Here is a 19161-nt window from a genome sequence, read left to right on the forward strand (position 1 = left end):
AAGTCCTGGAACCAATCCCCCATGATACCAAGAGATGACTGTACTTGGTTGGTCCCTTGGTAACCCAATAGGTTAAAAAAAAAAAAATCTACTGGGAGGTAGGATGCTGGGGATTCCAGAACTCATCTAATAAATCTGGAAAACTGGTAAATGAATCTACCACCTCCATTCGATGTTATTAAGGCCAAGACAGTGTATCGATTTTCTTCTAAATCCTATTCAATTATGCCAAATCAGCATTGAAAACAATACAGAACCCTCCTAAAGCATCTAGTTTAAACTAAGACACTTGTTTATCCAACACCAGTAGTGGTAAATACTGTTACCTCAAACATTATGTATACACAGATGGTAGTGATCACACACACAAAAATACCAACAAGAATTTATTTCTTATATTTACTTAAAGGATTAGAGCTGATATATAATAGAACATTTACTATAACATTTAGAGTTATGTCAACATAAAAATAACTGTGGTTACAATTAGCACATGCAATTCACTGCAAAGGTAAAAATACATACAATACTCCAGACAAGGCTTCCAAATGAACTTAGATTAGGTGGGGTAAAACAGCAAGCAAATGTGAAAGGATTGCACTTACAAGATAAATGGGACATAGCTGGACTATAGAAAGGAGACATATGAGGGTACTTTAAAAAGTTCGTGGAAAAATAAAATTGCTAGATAATACAAATCTCTCCATGAACTTTTTGAAGTACCCTCGTACCTAATGCTAATTACTGCATTGTCGTGCTAGCAAATTGCACATACATTTTTTAGAGTATATTATTCAATATACATTAAGACTAAAGAATTTTCAAATATCGACCTTTAAAATATCCCTTTGTTTCTGACAGATCACAGTTTGATATTCATGTAACAGCATATAAAACCTTTAGTTACCATTCAGACAAAGCTTGTGTTCAAGAAATAAAAGATCTGGAACATCTATCACCACTGGCCTTAAATACATTTTCATAATGATCCACCAACTTTAATGAACTGGGTAAACTAACCAGTTTGTGGGAACTATTGACTTGCAAAAAGCCCTTAAAAATTTAGGAACAAATGAATGACAGAAGAGCTCCGCCCTAAGCTGCCACCTTTTTATTTTTAATGCAGTCCATACAAGAATATCATGCAAAAGTCAAGAGTTCGGATCCCTGTACCGGCCAGCGGGGGGGGCGGGGGGGGGGGGGAAATCGTGCTAATGCACATACTAGTAGCATATATAATGGAAAGAGTAGATTAATCCAAAAGATATTACAGTTGGCTTTGGAAAGTTTTGTTTTGACATATCTGAATCCTGTTTATAAACAGTCTGAAAAGGAACTGCAGTCCAAAGAATTAGGCTGTAAGTTTGCTAGTTTAAACCTCTGAAATCTGTGACAATGCCCAATTTTAGGCTGACTGTACATACCTTGCCATTTTATGGCTCCATATTCTTTTAATTAACAAAAAAGTACGACTTTTTTTTTTTTTAAATAACCTTACCTGGGCAATATAACAATGATACCTACAATAAAAGGCCCCAGGGCTGGCCAGTGAGCTCAGCTGGTTAGAGCATGGTGCTGATAACCCCAAGGTCTGGGGTTCAATCCCCATACTGGCCAACCAAAAAAAAAAAAAAAAAAAAGAAGGCTCTCCCAACAACTTTCTTTTAAACCATTAAACTTTTAAGTTTTATGTAGCTTATTATTTTGATATTTTACTCATCTCAACAAAATAAAACTTTATTGAAACATAAGAATATGGTTTAGAAATTTGCTCTTAATACCAACTCAGCAAAATCAAACAGGAGAACAATGTGGAATATAGCAGAATGGAGGAAGATATTTCCTGCTTGATTCACTCGGTCAATATATGCCAGTACACAGGACTACTTTTGGGAATTCTATATGATTACTCTATTTCTACATTTATGTAATGGTTTTAACTAGTTAACTGTGTGGGTAGAAAAAAGACATCTTTAAAAATTACATGTGTCTGATTTCTATTTCTAAAACTATTTTAGATGTTTCACTTTAAATATAAGCTTTAATAAATGTTTTGTAGATATATTTCAACTTCATTAACCTTTAACTTCATAATAAGAGCTAGGAAGACTTATAAGAGATTAATGACTTCATGTGGTAAAATCCCTTATCCAAGAATAAGGTTGAAATCAAACAACTATGTAATGAACTGACATGAACACAGAATATAAACAATTTTGCTTTTTTCTCCCTGCTTCTACTCAAATATTGGGTGTGTTTCTGAATGCTGATTGATTCATGCTAAAAAAGATTACAATTTTAGATTTTATTGGAAAGTCTGAAGTTTCACAGTTTTCTAAGTTATTCTGCATTATCCCTTTATGAGAGATGAGGGCAGGATACCAAATACACCAGTAACTGATAGTCAAATTACAAGGGCAACACATAATATACGTTGAATCTTTTTTTAATCCTAAAGAGTACGATTGCATTAGAAGCAGTGAATTAGTTTTGTCCACAAAGAGGCTGTTTTTTGATGTGGTAGCATTACTTTAAACACTTTTAGACACTAAATATTTAAAAAGTAATAAATCCACTAACTTTATTAGACTAGTTTTTACATAAACAAACCAGATTTGTTTCTCTACCTACCTAAAATACAATTTACGTGCACAAAACAGTTATTCTAAGACATGCTCTAGGAAAGTAATCTTGTATTTAAAAAAAAGTTTTATGATTGCTTTTCTCTTTAGGGCAAAAACATACATTACATATTAGTGCTCAAATATATCTTCATTTCCTGAATGAAGTTTTGCACAGTAACCACATAGCCATTAAATTTGTCTCAAGTGCTCTTGTGGCTAGAGGCATTCATTCACTGTACCATGTTCTATGAAGGTTTCAACATGCAAATTTGTGTATGCGAGGTCCTGTCTTCAATGACCCTTCATTCTCATCCCCTTGGACCATGAGTTCACATTTTATAACTGCCTCCTCAAATGGACAAACTTCACACTACAAAGTTTCTTTCACAACACTATAATTTGTTATGAGGAAGGTTACAGCTAAACACAATTACAATAACATGACTACTTATTTTGAGGAATTGAAAAATGTAATAGTTATAAATTTTCTGACAGATATAGGAGGGCCTTCAAAAAGTTCATGGAAAGATTTGTATTATCTTTTAATTCTATTTTTCCATAAATTTTTTGAAGTAAGCTGGTATATAGCAAGACAAATCCAGTCCTGATCTGGCCCCGCCTTTACTGACCAACTTAAACGGTGGTGATGCCATTATCTTGTAGTGTGAATGTGGGTCTCTGTCCCTACTTGACCTTTGTGCCTAACTTTCTTCATCTACGTCTAATTCTGTCACTCTACCAATCTACTTTTGCCTAAAGTAGAAAACTGGATGTCTCAGAATAAACCACCTATTTAACTGTTTCCCAAAGATCATATATGTAAGAGAACTTGGAAAAATATTAGTCCTTACATAAATGCAAGAATACGAAGGATAAAATGTAACAGGAAGTCTAATGTGAAAAATATTCTGAGAAAGTAAAAAGTAGAATTACATCTCAACTGTAAATGTATACCAGTTTTTCTTAGCCTTTTATTCTTCAGTAGCCTCTACAAACTAGTTTAAGTCTGCCTGGCTTCTGTAACTTAAATATGAAAGAAAACCAAATCTATTTCCTCTAAACTCACTTGATAGCAGTAGTCAACCACTAATGATGCATGACAATTTCTTCTTACTTAGCCCTTATCTTTAGCCCCTGCCTCCATGTCACATGTGGTGGTTAGGGACAACATAAATGCGTTAGTGGCTTTAGTGCTAAACTTCAGAGGTGTGGCTCACTTCTCTACTGAAAAACATCTTTTTTCCAGTTCTGTTCAAAATATTTCTAAATCACAAAGTAAAACTAAGTTCTACCCTATCTCAGAAATGGCAGATATTAAAATACCATCTTTTTACTAAGTGTCTCTACAATAAGGGTATTTGCTAATTATACTAAGATCAATGTGTACATCTTTGAGTTCTGTTTTGTTTTGGTGTATACTGCCCAAATCCTCTAACTCAGTTTGCTTCAAACACCTACCAGAAAAAAAGAAAATTTTAAGTCTTGGCCCACTTAAAAATAAAAAACAAGTATACTGAATTAAACACATTTTAAGCTGAAGACGTATAAAGTGCTTTATCAACCAAATTCTCTGAAATCTTAACAAGAAAGATCAATGATATATGTATATATGTATAGGTATAGAAAAATGTTAATCTAAGTCTTTATAAGTGGCAAACAATTTTTAAAATGCTTGATAGTTTGTTGTGTTCATTCCTAGCTCTTACCAGGCTACTCCACTGAATTTGTGAAATAGATCTTCAAAGAGGTTGTCGATAAAAAGCAAATTTAAAAAAATTTAGTGAGATTATTGACTATGTAATTTTAAAAAGATGGATATTTTTAATCTGCCACGTTATAGCTCTGGAATTCCTTTTCTCCAGCAACAACTGGCAGCATCATTACCAATGCAAAGGAACTAACACTTTATATGTTCATATTAACTATAAACGAGCCCCCCTACTTTTTTGTCAGACTACAAAAGCTGGGCTCATATAGCCCTATGGACTCTTTTTAAATTATGTTGTCAGCTAGAGTTGATCCTCTATATTAACTGTCCCTAAGCCACTTTATTTGATGACTATTCTCATCAAATCAGTATAGCTGTGCTCACTAAGTATATCACTGCTTATTATTTAAATACCCTCTGTTTTCTGTGTAGCAAAATGAAGTTTTACTTTATAAATTTCAGACAAGCTTTGTTTTTCTTCAGTGCAAACATCCTGAAACAGCACAAACTCATTCAGCTATTCAGAGGATAAAGTCAGTTTATGTAGTGCTCAAAGTAGAATCCCAGATATACTGGAATGGAAATAGCCCATGTGAAGTTCAGTACATTTTTGTCCTTAAGGGCAAATGATCATCTTCAGGGAGTGAAGATAATTTTTTATCTGAATTCACAGATGAAATATTTTTAGCTTTATTTTACAGGTACTGCTGAAGTTGTAACAGGAACCAGTCTTTCACTGAGGCATGTAGCCACCTTGTCTTACAGTCTGTGGTAAGTAACTTTTAGGCATTCCTTCATCAACTGCAGCATCCATCCCAATTGTTTCAAATCTATCAACTTGTCCCTCAATACCTGAACTAAAAGCATCTGCTGCAGAAACTTCCTGAAACATTTTCATTTGCCCAGATCCACAGGACTGTGAAATATGATCTGAAATCTGCTGCTCTTTAAGTCTAACAAAATCTTCCTCATTGACTGATGAAACTTGCTTTGATCTTTCAAAATGTGAAATATCTGGACTGGTTTCATGTTGACTGCAGCTCTGTTTGAAATACTGTTGCCTGGGCAAAATGCCATCACTGCCGTCTACATTGTCTACTAATTGTAGGTCTTCTGGCCGCTCCTCTGAATCTAACAAAGGCTGGGTGGACTCAGATCTTGAGAAGACTTGAACTGATGGAACCTGGTGTCTGTAGCCACTATGTACCACAGTAGAATACTGGACTGTGCTTGAAGTGTTTTGTGCAGATTCAGTTTCATCACTGCTAGAAATGCTGGGTCTAGAAGATGACATGCATGAAGATCCCCCAATACCACTGCTGTGTCCTTCAGTACTAATTTTTTCTTTCTTGAATAGATCCAATGATTTCAGATCTTCTGGAAAAGGCTTTTTGTCATTTGCTTCTATTTCTACAACACTTACATCAGTGAAATTGCCATCTGAGTACATTTGGTCTTTTGAATTGAAATTGTGCTAAGAAAGAGAGAAAATGGATTATTACCTATGGCATATGTTCATCTGGAAAATCTCAGAGATACATATGGCAAATATTAAAGTCGCACAGCTAATGTACCTCTAAAACTTCTCAGTAACTTTCAGTGGTACAGAAATAACCTATACTATGTCACTAAATCACCATCAACCACTCAAATCACAGACATTGTAAAATGAGTCTAAGAAGTATGAATCAGGCTATATATTTCCTTAGACCTTTCAAATCAATATTGTTGATGTTACATTTTGATAAGCTAATGGTCTACAAACAGTATTTAATATATCATGCCCAGACTAGGCAGCCTAGAATTAACTGGATAGAAAAACTAGGAAACATTAATAAAAATCAAACTTGAATGACTGAGGTTTTGTAGAATATAAAAATACAACACATTTTAATCTATTCATATAAAATTCAAGGATTTTTGGAGGATAATAAATACAATTATATCCCCTTTGGGGTATATTTTAAGCTGAAAGAGTTGAGTATAGGTTCCCTGTAATCATTTCATCAGTGTTAAGATGGTAGACTATTAAATTTGATTTTATATTCAATCTAAAATGCTTGCCTTAGTACAGTATTACCATCACCTAGCAGTTTTAGCACTTTAAGTTTTCAGTTTGCAAGTTCAATAAAATACTTGTAATGTTTACTGAATAGAATAGAAATGTCAGAACAAATACACTGTAATGATGACAAACCCCTAGAATGTGTAGGTATTATTTTAAATTTTGATTAAAATTTTCGCTTATATACTATTTTATTTTCATTTACTTCCTGATTCAGCTTGAATATCTTTTGGTTGAATTCTACAGATGTATCCTAATATGTCTGTGTATTATAAACAACTCAGAAGCATTTTATCTTACCCTTGGAGGTGTATGAGGTGACCACTGGGCAATATGACTCTTTGAAGGATCTGGAACATTAGGCCAGATGTGTTTTTTAATTCTGAACAAAAAAGAAACATAGCATATGTAGAGCCACACACAATAGACAATAAATAGTCCCTATTTCTATAGACATTCATCTAAGAATCTTAAGAACCAAACCAATTAACTAAATGAACAAAAAATACCTACTCTACCCCAAAGCCAAGCAAAAAAATTATTTTTCTTGTAACCAACAGAAAAATACTGTTGAAAACGCATAAGGATCTTAATGGATTTATAATGAAAACTTGTTAATAAGGCTAAAGCTAATAATCAGTATTCAACTTAAAAAAAATCTCCCAGATTCAAATCAAATTCTGCAAATCCACTTAAAAATTTTATCCATGCCACAGCATGTTGTGGTGCACCCCCTCCCAACAAATGCAAAAAAATGTCCAATTTCCAATTTAAAAAAAATCTAGATAATAAAAACACATGTTCACATTGATATCAAATAAAATATCATAACCTTGATTTTTTTCTTAAAACAATAAAAGGCTAACAATATTGAAAATACCCAATTCATTCAGGATAATCCATATCATCAAAAACCTACTTAAGTATATTTACCTTAATATAGTTCCTAGCTCAAAGTTAGTGTTCATAAGTATACATAAGTGTACAGTGAGTCATTCTGAGAATAAGTTCAAATATAAAAATTAAAGTTAAAAACAGATATGAGAATGATGATTCTGGTAAGACAGAGTGAGATCCTACCAGACTGACTCTATTGCAGGAAACACCTATAAAATCTGGATACAATATAAAAGCAGTTATGCTGACAACCTATACAAATAGAACAATCAACCAAGGGATACACTCCTTGAAAGGATTACCAAATTACCAAAACAGACTGAAGAAAAAGAAAGTTTTACTATATTTATAAAGAAATTGAATTTTTGTTTAAAAACCTTCCCAGAAAATTCCAAGCCCAGATGGCTTTATTTGTGAACTCTATCAAACATTGAAAAAGGAAAAAATACCAATACTACATAAACTCTTCTGGAAAATAGAGGTGGTAACATGTTCCCATTCATTTTATGAGGCCAGTATTACCCTGATTCCAAAACCAGACAAAGACATCACACATAAAAAAGGACAGACCAACATCAGTCATAAAGATAAATGTAAAAATATTTAACAAACTGAATGCAGCAAAATCCAAGGAATGCAAAGATGATTTAATATATGAAAATCAATCAATAAAATTCACCATATTCATGGAAGGAAGGATAAAAACCATATGATCATCTCATTAGATTCAGCAAAAACATTTGACAAAATTTTAACACCCATTCATAATAAAAACTGTCAGCCAAATAAAAATATAACTTCCTCAACCTACAGGTAATATCACATGTAATGGTGAAAGACTAAAACACTTTTTCCACTAAAAGATGTCAGCTCTTACCACTTATAGTCAATATTGTACCAAAGGCTTAGCCACTGCATTAAGACCAAAAAAACCCCCAAAACTAAAAGCATAATGATTGGAACAACTATAATTACTTGCAGGCAGCATAACTGTATATGTAGAAAATCCTAAGGAATCCAAAAAGCTACTAATAAATGAATTTATCAAGGTCTCAGTTTACAAGATCAATATATTAAAAAATCAACTGTATTTCTAAATACTAACAATAACAATAGAAAATAAGATTTAAAAAAAATTTCTTTCATACTAACTTTAAAAAATACTTAGGAATAAATTTAACAAATGATGTGCAAGGCCTGTCCACTGAAAACTGAAGAAGGAAATCAAACAAAATCAAGGCAAGTGAAGAGATAAGTAAAGAGATAAGCCAGGTTCACAGACTGAGACTCAATAGCGTTAAGACTGCAGTTCTCCCCAAATTATCTCTAAATTCAATAAAATCCCAATCAAAATTATACGAGTTTTCAAAAAAAATTTGACAAGCTGATATTAAGATTTATATGAAAAGGCAAAAAACCTAGCCAAAATCATTTTGAGAAAAGAATACGTTGGAGGAATTCTACCTATCTTCAAAACTTACTATAGAGCTATACTAATCAAGACAGTGTGGTATTGGCCTAAGAACAGACATAGAGATTAATGAAACAGAATTGAAGAGTCCAGAAATAGCTACAGACTTATACGGGCAATTGATTTTTGGCAAAGATAGCAAGGCAATTCAATGGGAAAAAGATAGCCCTTTCAAAACAAATCATGCTGGAACTAGATATCGGGGGTGGGGGGTTGGGGTGGAGAATGAAACTTGACCCCGACCTCACACTATGCACAAAAATTAACTCAAAGTGGATCACAGACATAAAAGCCAAAATGATTGAACCTCTAGAAGAAAATATAGGAAAAAATATTTGTAACACTAGAGTAGGCAGATATTTCTCAAACAGGACACAAACTTCAAGAACCGTAAGAAAAAATAACTCATACAATGTACTTCACCCAAACTAAAAACTTTTGCTTTTCTAAAGTCACAGTTAAGAAAAAAGTTAAAAGCACAGACTGGGACAAAAATATGCAAAACATACATTTGACAAAAATTTTGTAAACATAACATATGAAAAACCCTTTCAGCTAACAAAACAACCTAATTTGAAAATGAGCAAAGATTTCAACAGGCACACCACAAAAGAAGATATGTAAGTTGACACATGAAAAGTTCCATTACTAATCATCAGGGAAATGGAAATAAATACCACAATGAGATAGTACTGCACACCCACCAGAAACACTAAAATGAAAAACTCTAACAGTGCCGAGTGTTGGTGATAATATGGAACAGTGCTGGAGGAAATGCAAGATGGTGTAGCCACTTTGAAAAAGCTTGGCAGTGTCTTATAATGTTAAACATACACTTACCACATGACCCAGCACTCCCTGCTCCTAGTTACTTATTCAGAATAAATGGAAACAAATGTCTACGCAAAGTTTTATATGTGATTATTCACAGCAACGTAATTCGTAATAGCCCAAAATTAGAAACAACCTAAACTTCCATAACAGATGAATGAATAAATATATCCATAACTATAAAACACTATTCAGCAATAAAAAGGGGAAAAATATTAGTATATGCAACAACATGAATGAATCTCAAAAATATTATGCTAAGTGAAAGACATCAAACACAAAAGAATACAAGCTGTTTGATTCCATTTATGTGAAATTCTAGAAAAGGCAAAACTAGTTACAGAAAGCAGATCAGTGATTGCCTGGGGTCAGGGGTTGAAAGAGAGAATGGTGACAGAATGAAGAAACTTTTTAGGGTGATGGAAATGTTCTATATTTTGATTGTGGTAGTAGTTAATATAAGTACATCTGTATACAATTACAAAAATTAAAAATGTACACCTAAAATGAATGAATTTTGTTGTAAATTATAGCTCAGTAAAGGTAGGGAAAAATGCAAAAATATGAGTACTCACAGGTCTCGCTTATTAAAGCAGAATAATACTCCCAGAAGAGTTGTCAATAAGAATGCTAAGCAAACAGGCACGACTATGGCTTCAATTTCTCCTTGAGCTTTAAAAAAAAAAAAAAGGGAGATGTAATGGGAAATGACAGTTGACACATATACAATTCCCAACCAGATTACTGCTGAAAAGATGAAATATGGTCCTAATTTTTTTTTTGTCTTTTCAAACCTAAAGGTGTTTTTTCCCCTGAACTCACTCTCCTTGGTAAAGCATACCTTAGCCATTTCTACACAGTAACCTGGCCATGTACTAAACATAAAATATACGTTGGTTGAGGGAACAAAATGATTACTTCAGTTTACTGGATAATCTACATGGTAAGTTAGAGCTTTCAAACTTAACCATTTATTACATCTATGATCTGCACTCAGGAGAATCTTAGCAAAAGTTTATCTTTGAGTTCTAACACCACTGAATCACAGAAATTGTATCAGAATAAATATGAATATTAAGCAGAATTGGAAAAGCTATAAAACAATCTTAATCGAACAACAAATTTAACAAGGAATAAAAATGTAACTTTCAGACAAATTTTTTAATAAGTATTTACCATTTTCAAAAAGAAGATACATCTGAAATAGGGCTAAGAATTTTAAGAGATACTCAATAAACACAAGGAGTGGTACAAGTATTAATAAATCATCTAAAAAGCACACGAGCCTAAGATTCCTAAGTGCCACACAAATCTCCATTTGCATTTAAAAGAGGACTTACTAATCAAATGACTCACTAACTAGAATAATTAATGTTGGAGATATTTTTAAATGATTTAGGGGTTGCTTTTGGTTAGTCCAGTTCCCCTTTAATTAGTCTTTTACAGGAAAAAATGTCTAAAAGTAACATCACAGTCATTTACTACTATTCACTTGGTTTTATCTTTCCACCACAAATATCCCTTTGTCAGTAACTACATCCTATGAAGCCCAGTAGAAATCAAGACATCAGATCAATATTTGGGAATAAACCATGGGTTGGCAAATATTAACTCTTGAGTGTTAAGGATCTCATATATATAATACCAAGTCTAACTTAGGCAGAACCCTTCCTTTATTGCTGCTAAACTTCTGTGTTTATGTTTTCGTGCCTTGGGCCTTTGCTTGCGCCGCTCTCTATGATGTCTTCTTCTTCCCATTTGTCCACATCCTGACTTCAAGATCTCCTCTACGAAACCTTCTTTGAAGGTAAAACTTCCTCTACTGATATTTTTTAATTCCTACTCTACTTACTCTTTACATAACCCAATTGGCTCTCTATTTGTTTTGTTTACTTATGCCATATTTCTTCAACTGAGATATTAAGGTTCTTGGTGGCAAGACCCAGGCCATGTGAAGAAGACATAATAGATCCCTGAGACAACAGATATACAATTGGAAAGAAGCAGGTTATGAAGTATCTAAAAGAAAAAAACCATATATAGTATACAGAAGAGAAGACTGGAAGGATATATAAATATGTTAAATTATTTTTGGGTAAGGGATTGGGACTGATTTTTCTTCCTCTTTTGTATTTTACTGTATCAGTCCAAATTCTCTATAATGAACATTGCTTTCGTAATTAGAAAAAATATTTTAAAATTTTATTTTTATTTTTCTAAAAATCATGGTATAAAGTTTTATTTCAAGTATCATTTGTCATACATCTATTCTTCTAACATGTCACCACATGGGACAAACCTTATCCCAAAAAGTAGACTTGTTATTGGCCTAACAGCAAAGCTCAAGATTTTTTATTATCTATTTCATGTAGTCCTCATCCATTTATTCTCTCATTCAGCAATCACTCAACCAACGTGAACTGAGCTTACTATTTATCATTCACTGTGTTGACACTTGGGGTGGGGGTTATAAATACAATTACAATAAAATAGGGTAGTTTCTATAATGATTCAAAATGTGGTGGTAACAAGAAAGAATGCATTTTAAGTGGGCTTTAACGAAGTTATAGGAACAGCCAAAACAAGGGAAAAGTTAGCCCTACTAGGGCAATGCACTGGGAAAAGACAGAAAAAGGTGGAGAGAATGATGAGGAGCTTACGATCAAAAAAAGAGACGATTTTAAAAGAGTGAGCACAAGCAGCAATTAGGCGTAATCAGTGCAGCTTGATACTTTATGTAAGGGAAAAAGATACGAAGAAATTTATTGCAATCGAATTTAAATTTCTGGCTTTGGCAAAGAGTTGGGTGGTTGTGATATGGAACAAAGAAATGTATTTGGGAAGGGAAGAGGATGGCTGAAGTCATGGACATGGGAGTTTGAATAGGCAGGTAAGAAAACAGGGCCAAGAACTGAGTTCTGGGGAACACAAACCATTTAAATGTAGAACAGAAAAGGAGAACAAGGAATACCAGAGAGGGAGGGGACTCAGGAGAGTACTAGTAGAAAGGCAAAGAAAAGTACAGGTAGAAAACCAAGCAGGAAGGTGTTTCAAGAATGGAAAGGCCAAGAATCAAAAGCTGAAGAAAGCAGAAAAAAGAGGAAGACTAAAAAGCATGCACTGGATATGACGGCTGAGAGGTCTTCTATGAGTAAGAGCAGAGAGGTTTCAGTGGAGCGGTGGGGTTGGAAGCCTTATTTCAGTATGTTAAAAAGACTGAGCTAGAGGTATGGAGGTGGTGATTGAAAGGGTAGACTAGTCTTTCAAATAATCTGTCTATAATTGAAGGAAACATACCACACTCAAGCCAGTGAACAAATTAACCCATCTAGAAAGATATTCAAGTTCTTTTGGGATTTAGATATAGGTGAAGTCAGTCAGAAACAGTTAATAAAACATTAAAAAGATGAGGAATAATATTTTCTATACTTTAAAGAAACAACCAAAACCAGATAAACGATATAAAAACAATAATTTATAAACACTCCATTTCTATGGATCCAAAGATGTATTTTTAGCAAAATTTTAGCCCATAAACTAAGTCCATTTCTAGTGTGATTAAATTTTAAAAAGAAAATGGAAAAAGAAGACAGTAAACTTCATTATTTCTTACCAAACTTTGGTGTAGTGAAAGTGAATTCCGGACCATCCTTTCCACCTTCATCTGTGTATGCTACCATTCGTACCATATACAATGTGTCACTAGTCAAAGAGGACAGCGTATACTCTGTGTGGGAAGAATCCACATTCACAGCTGGAAGACATAATAAAACAGTGCTTTATTCAGCTACTCAATGTTTTTGAGTTATGTGGTCTATATTTGACATTGTGAAGGTATTAAAAAAGAATTAAAATATTTTTGGCAGAAAACAACTTTCTTAACTCTGACATAATATTCTTCAGTAAGCACACCACAATATTTTTTTGATAGAGCCATGAAAGCAATCATAAGACATATTCTCAGGTGTCTTCTAAGGATAATATATTATTATAAGATGTATAACATAAGAAGCTGAGACTTAAATTAACATTCAAAAGCTTAAGAAAAAAATCTAATTCTTAATAACTAATATACTTTTATTACCAGTTTCATTTCCAATGATGGTTCTATAAAATATAGTATAATTTCTGATAAATCCATTCTGAACATCAACAGGAAGTTGGTCCCACTCTAAGACAGCTTCATTTTTCCCCACTTTTTTTGTCCGAACAGTAGGTCCTTTGGAAGGTGCTGAAACATAATAAATGTATTTGCTAATGGAAAATCATTAGAATTTAGTAAAATTTCTTATAAAATTATTTGAACATTATGAGACATATCCTTATTTAAAATGATCAAATGTCTTTGTTAATACAAAACTCAACATTTTCAAAGAAAGTGAGTTTGGACTTACGAGCTTGTTTAAGGTATGCCTTTACAGATTCAGGGCGTCCTGGTCCATTAGCATACACTGGAATAACTGTTATCAAATAGCATTTGCTCTCTGCTAGGTTCCCTAAAGTAAGAATAGCAGATTAATATTTTTCCCAAAATAAGAAAGTTGAATTAGTTCATTATTTATTTTTACGTTATAATTTCATAACCACTTAACTTTTCTTTCTTTCAAAATTGCACTTTTCTAAGCAAGCATCGCCTTTTGAGTATTGGCTTCAAGCTTAATAGAGTAAAACTGTTTGTAACAGTACGTACTGCCAATACAGTGGATAAAAAATATTTATACTGTTAATAAAAGTAATGACTGCACTTATATTCAGGATTTATAAAACACTGATCTCAAATTGCATTGGGTCTTACTTAGAGTTTGACAATTTTTGCATTTCTTACCTAATTCTCTTAGAACAGCCTACTGAGCAACATGCCACTAGTAAGACCTTGGGAAAAGCACTAATTAATGGCCCTGGTTTCTTGGATGAGTTGGAAAAAAATTAGTGTTCTTTTTCCCACAATTTTAAAAGAAAAAATTATCTTAAATACTTCCTTTATTTATAATCCCTCTAAATTATCAAAGTAATCTATTCTTTTAGTAAGCAAAAGTAAAATTTTTCTTTTGATATAGCATATTATTTGTCCATATCAGAAAACAAGGTGTTTGTTATACTGAAGTTATACCTTCAATAAGAATTTACATTTTAACTATTATTCATGAAGTTATATTCTCCTTTCCCTTCTTAAAGAGTAATTTTACCTTTTCTTGATGATTCAATATTATCAAGAAATGAACAATTTTTATATTCTGCTGTAATAGTTATGCTTTCAGGGCTACTGAGCTATATGGGGCTACCTGCTCAAACTTAATGTCTCCAAAGCCTACACTATGCTTTTTAAAAAAAGTTTCTATTGTCTAGTCCAATCTGTCTCCTCCCTAGTTCTACCATGTTTTAATTTGATAAGGCTGATAAACTAGACAACCAAGCTTATTAAAAATTGAATATTAAATAATAGGTTAACGAGGGCCAAACAGCCTATTTAATGAATAAAGCTAAAAATCTTTATGGCAGGTATCCTTGTGCTTAGAGCTTTTCTCTGATTAATCATATTATTCACAGCTGATTTCTAATGATTAGACTTCTTTATTAAAAAAGTATGTATAAACTGAGTGTTTTTGTTCTCTCTTTCAAGTTATGTCATTTTTATAGCCACTTAATAAGTAGCACCTTAGCACACATAACAATCTATTTTGCAGCTTTCTAATATCATTACTTTGTACTCTGTTAGCACTTCCAGCTGAAAGGTCTGTGGAAACCCGAGTTCTAGTTCTGCTTCCCGTACTGGATGGCTGTAAGAAGTTAAACAAGTCATCCAGATGCTTTAGGAAACTATTTTCTCATTTGAAGGGCAAGAGAATTAAATTAGGTACAGAGAACATACAATTAGTCATCAGCAAAGTTTGGACTCTCCTATATTTCTCATTAATTTACAGTTTCATAAGTCTTCCTTTGTTGATAAAACAATATTGAGGTATAACAAGAAGATAGTATTAACCCCACTCTGTCTATAAAAAGACACGATAGTTCACAGAGGTAATGTGTGACTTGCTGAAAGTCACACATCTTTTACCTAGGGGGGCTGTGATAAGCTAGAAGTCTTTTCAATGGACCAAAACACCTATAAATTAGAGAATATGCAAGAGAAAAACCTGTCCAAAAAGTTAAAAAAAAAAAGGATATCAACTTAAATGTTTCCAGCCAGATATACCTCTTAAATAGGTGTGACGCACAGTGCCATCTTCTTGTTGCCAGTCTGGGATACAGGGTGATTTATCCGATAACACACACCACTCAAGTATGTATTTGTTCACAGATTCACTTGGAGTAGTCCATTCTACCCAAAGCATGTTATCTTTGGGGAATGCTTTAAGATCCGTTACAGGGTGAGTAGCTTTAAAACAAAGTTTGAATTCTGATTTAACAAATGAACATTAAAAAATTTGAAATTTCAATGTTTTACAGTCATTTCCAAAACCTGTGACTTATTAATTTTTGTAGCATATAATATTAATATGTATTTCCATGTATAAAAGCCCCTTATTATAATTTACATGTCAGGTAACTTATTTTTAAACTTAAATTCTTGCTTTCCCTAAATTCTTCAAATGCTTTATGTAAATTTGTAATTGCACTTTTTTCTTCTTTGAAGCTACAGATTAACAATATATTTAAGTCATATGCATATAAAGTTCTCAAAACCTTGAAATAATGTTTTCAGAACCAGATAAGTAATCAGAAAATGCTTAAATAAATTAAGTAGTTTTCTGCAGGCTTAAGTAAGCCATGTAGTGACGGAAGTATTTCATCAGTTCTGATGAAATCTGCCTGCTACTGATTTCTAAAAATACGATCACCCCTGATACTGAGGAGATAGTCTCAGACTCCTGTGTTTACTGGAGTCCTATCCCTACCTAACCACCTTTTTTCCATCCATGCGCCAGTCTCCATTTCATAGATACAAACCTTGAAAGTCACAGGCAGGGATAGTTAGAACAGACACATCTGATTTGCCAACCAGATTTCTTGCTGTTAAAGTTGCTGTATAGCGATCATTTGTGAGATTTACTGTTAGTTTTGTGTCATTAACCGTGTAATTTTGTAAATGTGATTTCCATCTTGTGAGAGTCACTTCATAGTCCAATATTTTTCCATTGGCTTCAAAAGGAGGCAATGTCTGTAATAAAATAGTTTTAAAAAATTTATTTCATAAATCTTATATAAAGTTAATCAGTTTTTCTTCATGTTCACAAATTCTGCCATTATGTAAAATCTCTAAATATTTAATTAGAAGGGATTGGCAACCTCATTTTGAACTCAGTACTAAAGTAAAACTAATACATACTGACAAAAAAAATTTTTTTTTTACATACTTTAAACTGCAAAAAATTTTACGTATTGTAAAAAGCATGACCTCAACTAACAGAGGGGAAGTAGCATCATTCTGTTAGCTTTTAGCTCTATGTACAATTCTGCAATGTGGATATGGGGGCCTAAATTATTTATTTTATGCTTGAGTATTTTCTATCTTTTTTAGTATAATCTTCATGCACTTATCAATTTATCAGCATGCATTTTGATTACTGCCAACTTTTATTAATTATTTTCTATGAGGCACTCTGGAAAATTTCAATAAAGTACAAAACAGGGTCTGTCTTCTTATAGAACTTATACTTTCATGGAACTGTGTTGAAATACTTGTGAGGTATTATAGACAGTTTATGAACCTGACATTTATATAGTATATATAAAGTTTTATGTTAGTATTTAATAAAAAGTTATAGAATGCTTGGCTGATATTAAGATGAATAAAATTTAAGTGTTTAAAAAACCTCCACTCATAATACCATATACAATGTATTTATAAAAGAGGCAAAAAAAAAAAATTGTTTTTTTACCTTCCATATGAGTTGTACAGATCTATAGCTATGAGTATGAGACGGATCTATCTTATACCAGAAACTTGGTGCTTTGGATGGTCCTAAAGAAAAGACATAAACTTCGTAAAAAGCTTTTAACAATAAGATAAAATCCTACACATTATTCTCTTCCTTGTTATTAATATTTTTACCCTTCAATTGCATGGTGTCTCTAACTCTTTATATCAGCATCATCCTATCCCACCATGATATGCCTGCATCTTCCTTTAGGCAGGGTGACAGCTTGATGATTTAGATTATATTAGAACTCTTTTTTAACCTCAAAATTGTAAAGGTACAGATGTATCATGAGCAATAACCAAAGAGACATCATTTATTTCTTATTTTATTTCTTATAGTTTCATGTCCTTTATTCTGTTTGGGTGCCACACTGTACTTGTGTTCAAAATTTTTATAACTGCTAGCATGGTAATACAATAAGAAAGAATTTGAATAAAATCTAAGCAGTTATATATTGATCACAAAGAAGCAATTATAGATGACAAAACAGAAAAGACAGGCAGACCAGGAAGGCTAGGGAAAACGCTGTTGGTATAGGAGGTTCAAATAGATAATAGACATGAGTACAGTACAGCACCCAACAGAATAAAGAACATGAAACTATAAAGAAAGTTTTATGGGCCAGAAATATTTCCTAATGTAAAAAGAACCAAAGGATTCATTCACTAAGTTGAAGAAATGCCTAGTTTAATAGCTCATAACTTTTTGGGCTCCAGAGATCTCTTTGATTTGACAAAGATTATTATGTACCTTCTCCCCAGAAAAATGCATACAGGCACAAACCACAATATTTTGCCTACATTTTAAAGTATTTCACGAACATGCACGCACCTCTGAAGGCCCCAAGAATCCCAGTTTAAGAATTCCTGATCAAGACAAAGGAGTCTGGTTGAGGAATCCCAAACCAGCAATAGCAGGATTGCTTTCTTTCCTGCCATTTATGAGGGTGAAAGAGAAAATTCTTAAGAGGAGAAGAGTACTTTTCTGCCTTTGATAGTCTCAATTCACATAATGACGTAAACCTCAAGTAGAACTGGAAGTAAAGGAATATAGGTGGTAGGGGAGGTTTTTAAGCGACAGCTGCTGCCGTTGAGACCTAAAGGATGAGACTGTGATAGAAAAAATGTTCAGAAAGAAAAATCTGTATGTCATAGAATTACTTCCTGATGTCTACACAAGAAGTTAGCTATCTTAGCTACTTTGGGAGGAAATCTTACTTCAGATTGTACGCCCTCCCTTTTGTGTTCTATACTATATGCATTATAGTATCTATGGGGGAAAAAAAGGAAAATGAAAATAAACCAACCAAAATTTCAGGATCAATCCTTTTTCAGGGGCTTATCAAGTGCTGGTAGGAAAAAAATGAATAAAGGGTATAATACCTTTTTGATAGTGAGGGTGTAAGGTATATTTTGCTAGATAATGTGATTTTAACGATTTAGGATATGATTCTCTAGTTAGGAGTATCTCTGAACTCCCCTTGAATAAAATATTCTGGACGTATCAATAGTTAAGTTAATGGTTTTCTGATGGTATCCAAGATACCATTCCATGGTAACTTCCTTTAATTAAGTATCAGATAGATTTATACTATCAATAATTCATAAAAATACATTTAAAAATGCATTTCCTTAAAAATG

General features: G+C 32.9%; 1 protein-coding gene across 1 annotated transcript in view; it reads right to left on the reverse strand.

Annotated features, from left to right (window-relative positions):
* Positions 1–373: 373 nt before the first annotated feature.
* Positions 374–19161, reverse strand: part of IL6ST (interleukin 6 cytokine family signal transducer) — a 46257-nt gene continuing 27469 nt past the window's right edge. Inside the window, exons 8-16 of the mRNA XM_063085642.1 lie at positions 17480–17562; positions 16548–16758; positions 15793–15975; positions 13991–14092; positions 13681–13827; positions 13210–13350; positions 10172–10268; positions 6698–6779; positions 374–5806 (exon numbers count right to left, since the gene is read on the reverse strand). Of these exons, the coding sequence (XP_062941712.1) occupies positions 5066–5806; positions 6698–6779; positions 10172–10268; positions 13210–13350; positions 13681–13827; positions 13991–14092; positions 15793–15975; positions 16548–16758; positions 17480–17562 (1787 nt within the window). The 3' untranslated portion in view covers positions 374–5065. The remainder of the gene's footprint in view (positions 5807–6697; positions 6780–10171; positions 10269–13209; positions 13351–13680; positions 13828–13990; positions 14093–15792; positions 15976–16547; positions 16759–17479; positions 17563–19161) is intronic.

Source organism: Cynocephalus volans, chromosome 2 (genome assembly GCF_027409185.1).
Source record: "Cynocephalus volans isolate mCynVol1 chromosome 2, mCynVol1.pri, whole genome shotgun sequence".
Taxonomy (NCBI): domain Eukaryota; kingdom Metazoa; phylum Chordata; class Mammalia; order Dermoptera; family Cynocephalidae; genus Cynocephalus; species Cynocephalus volans.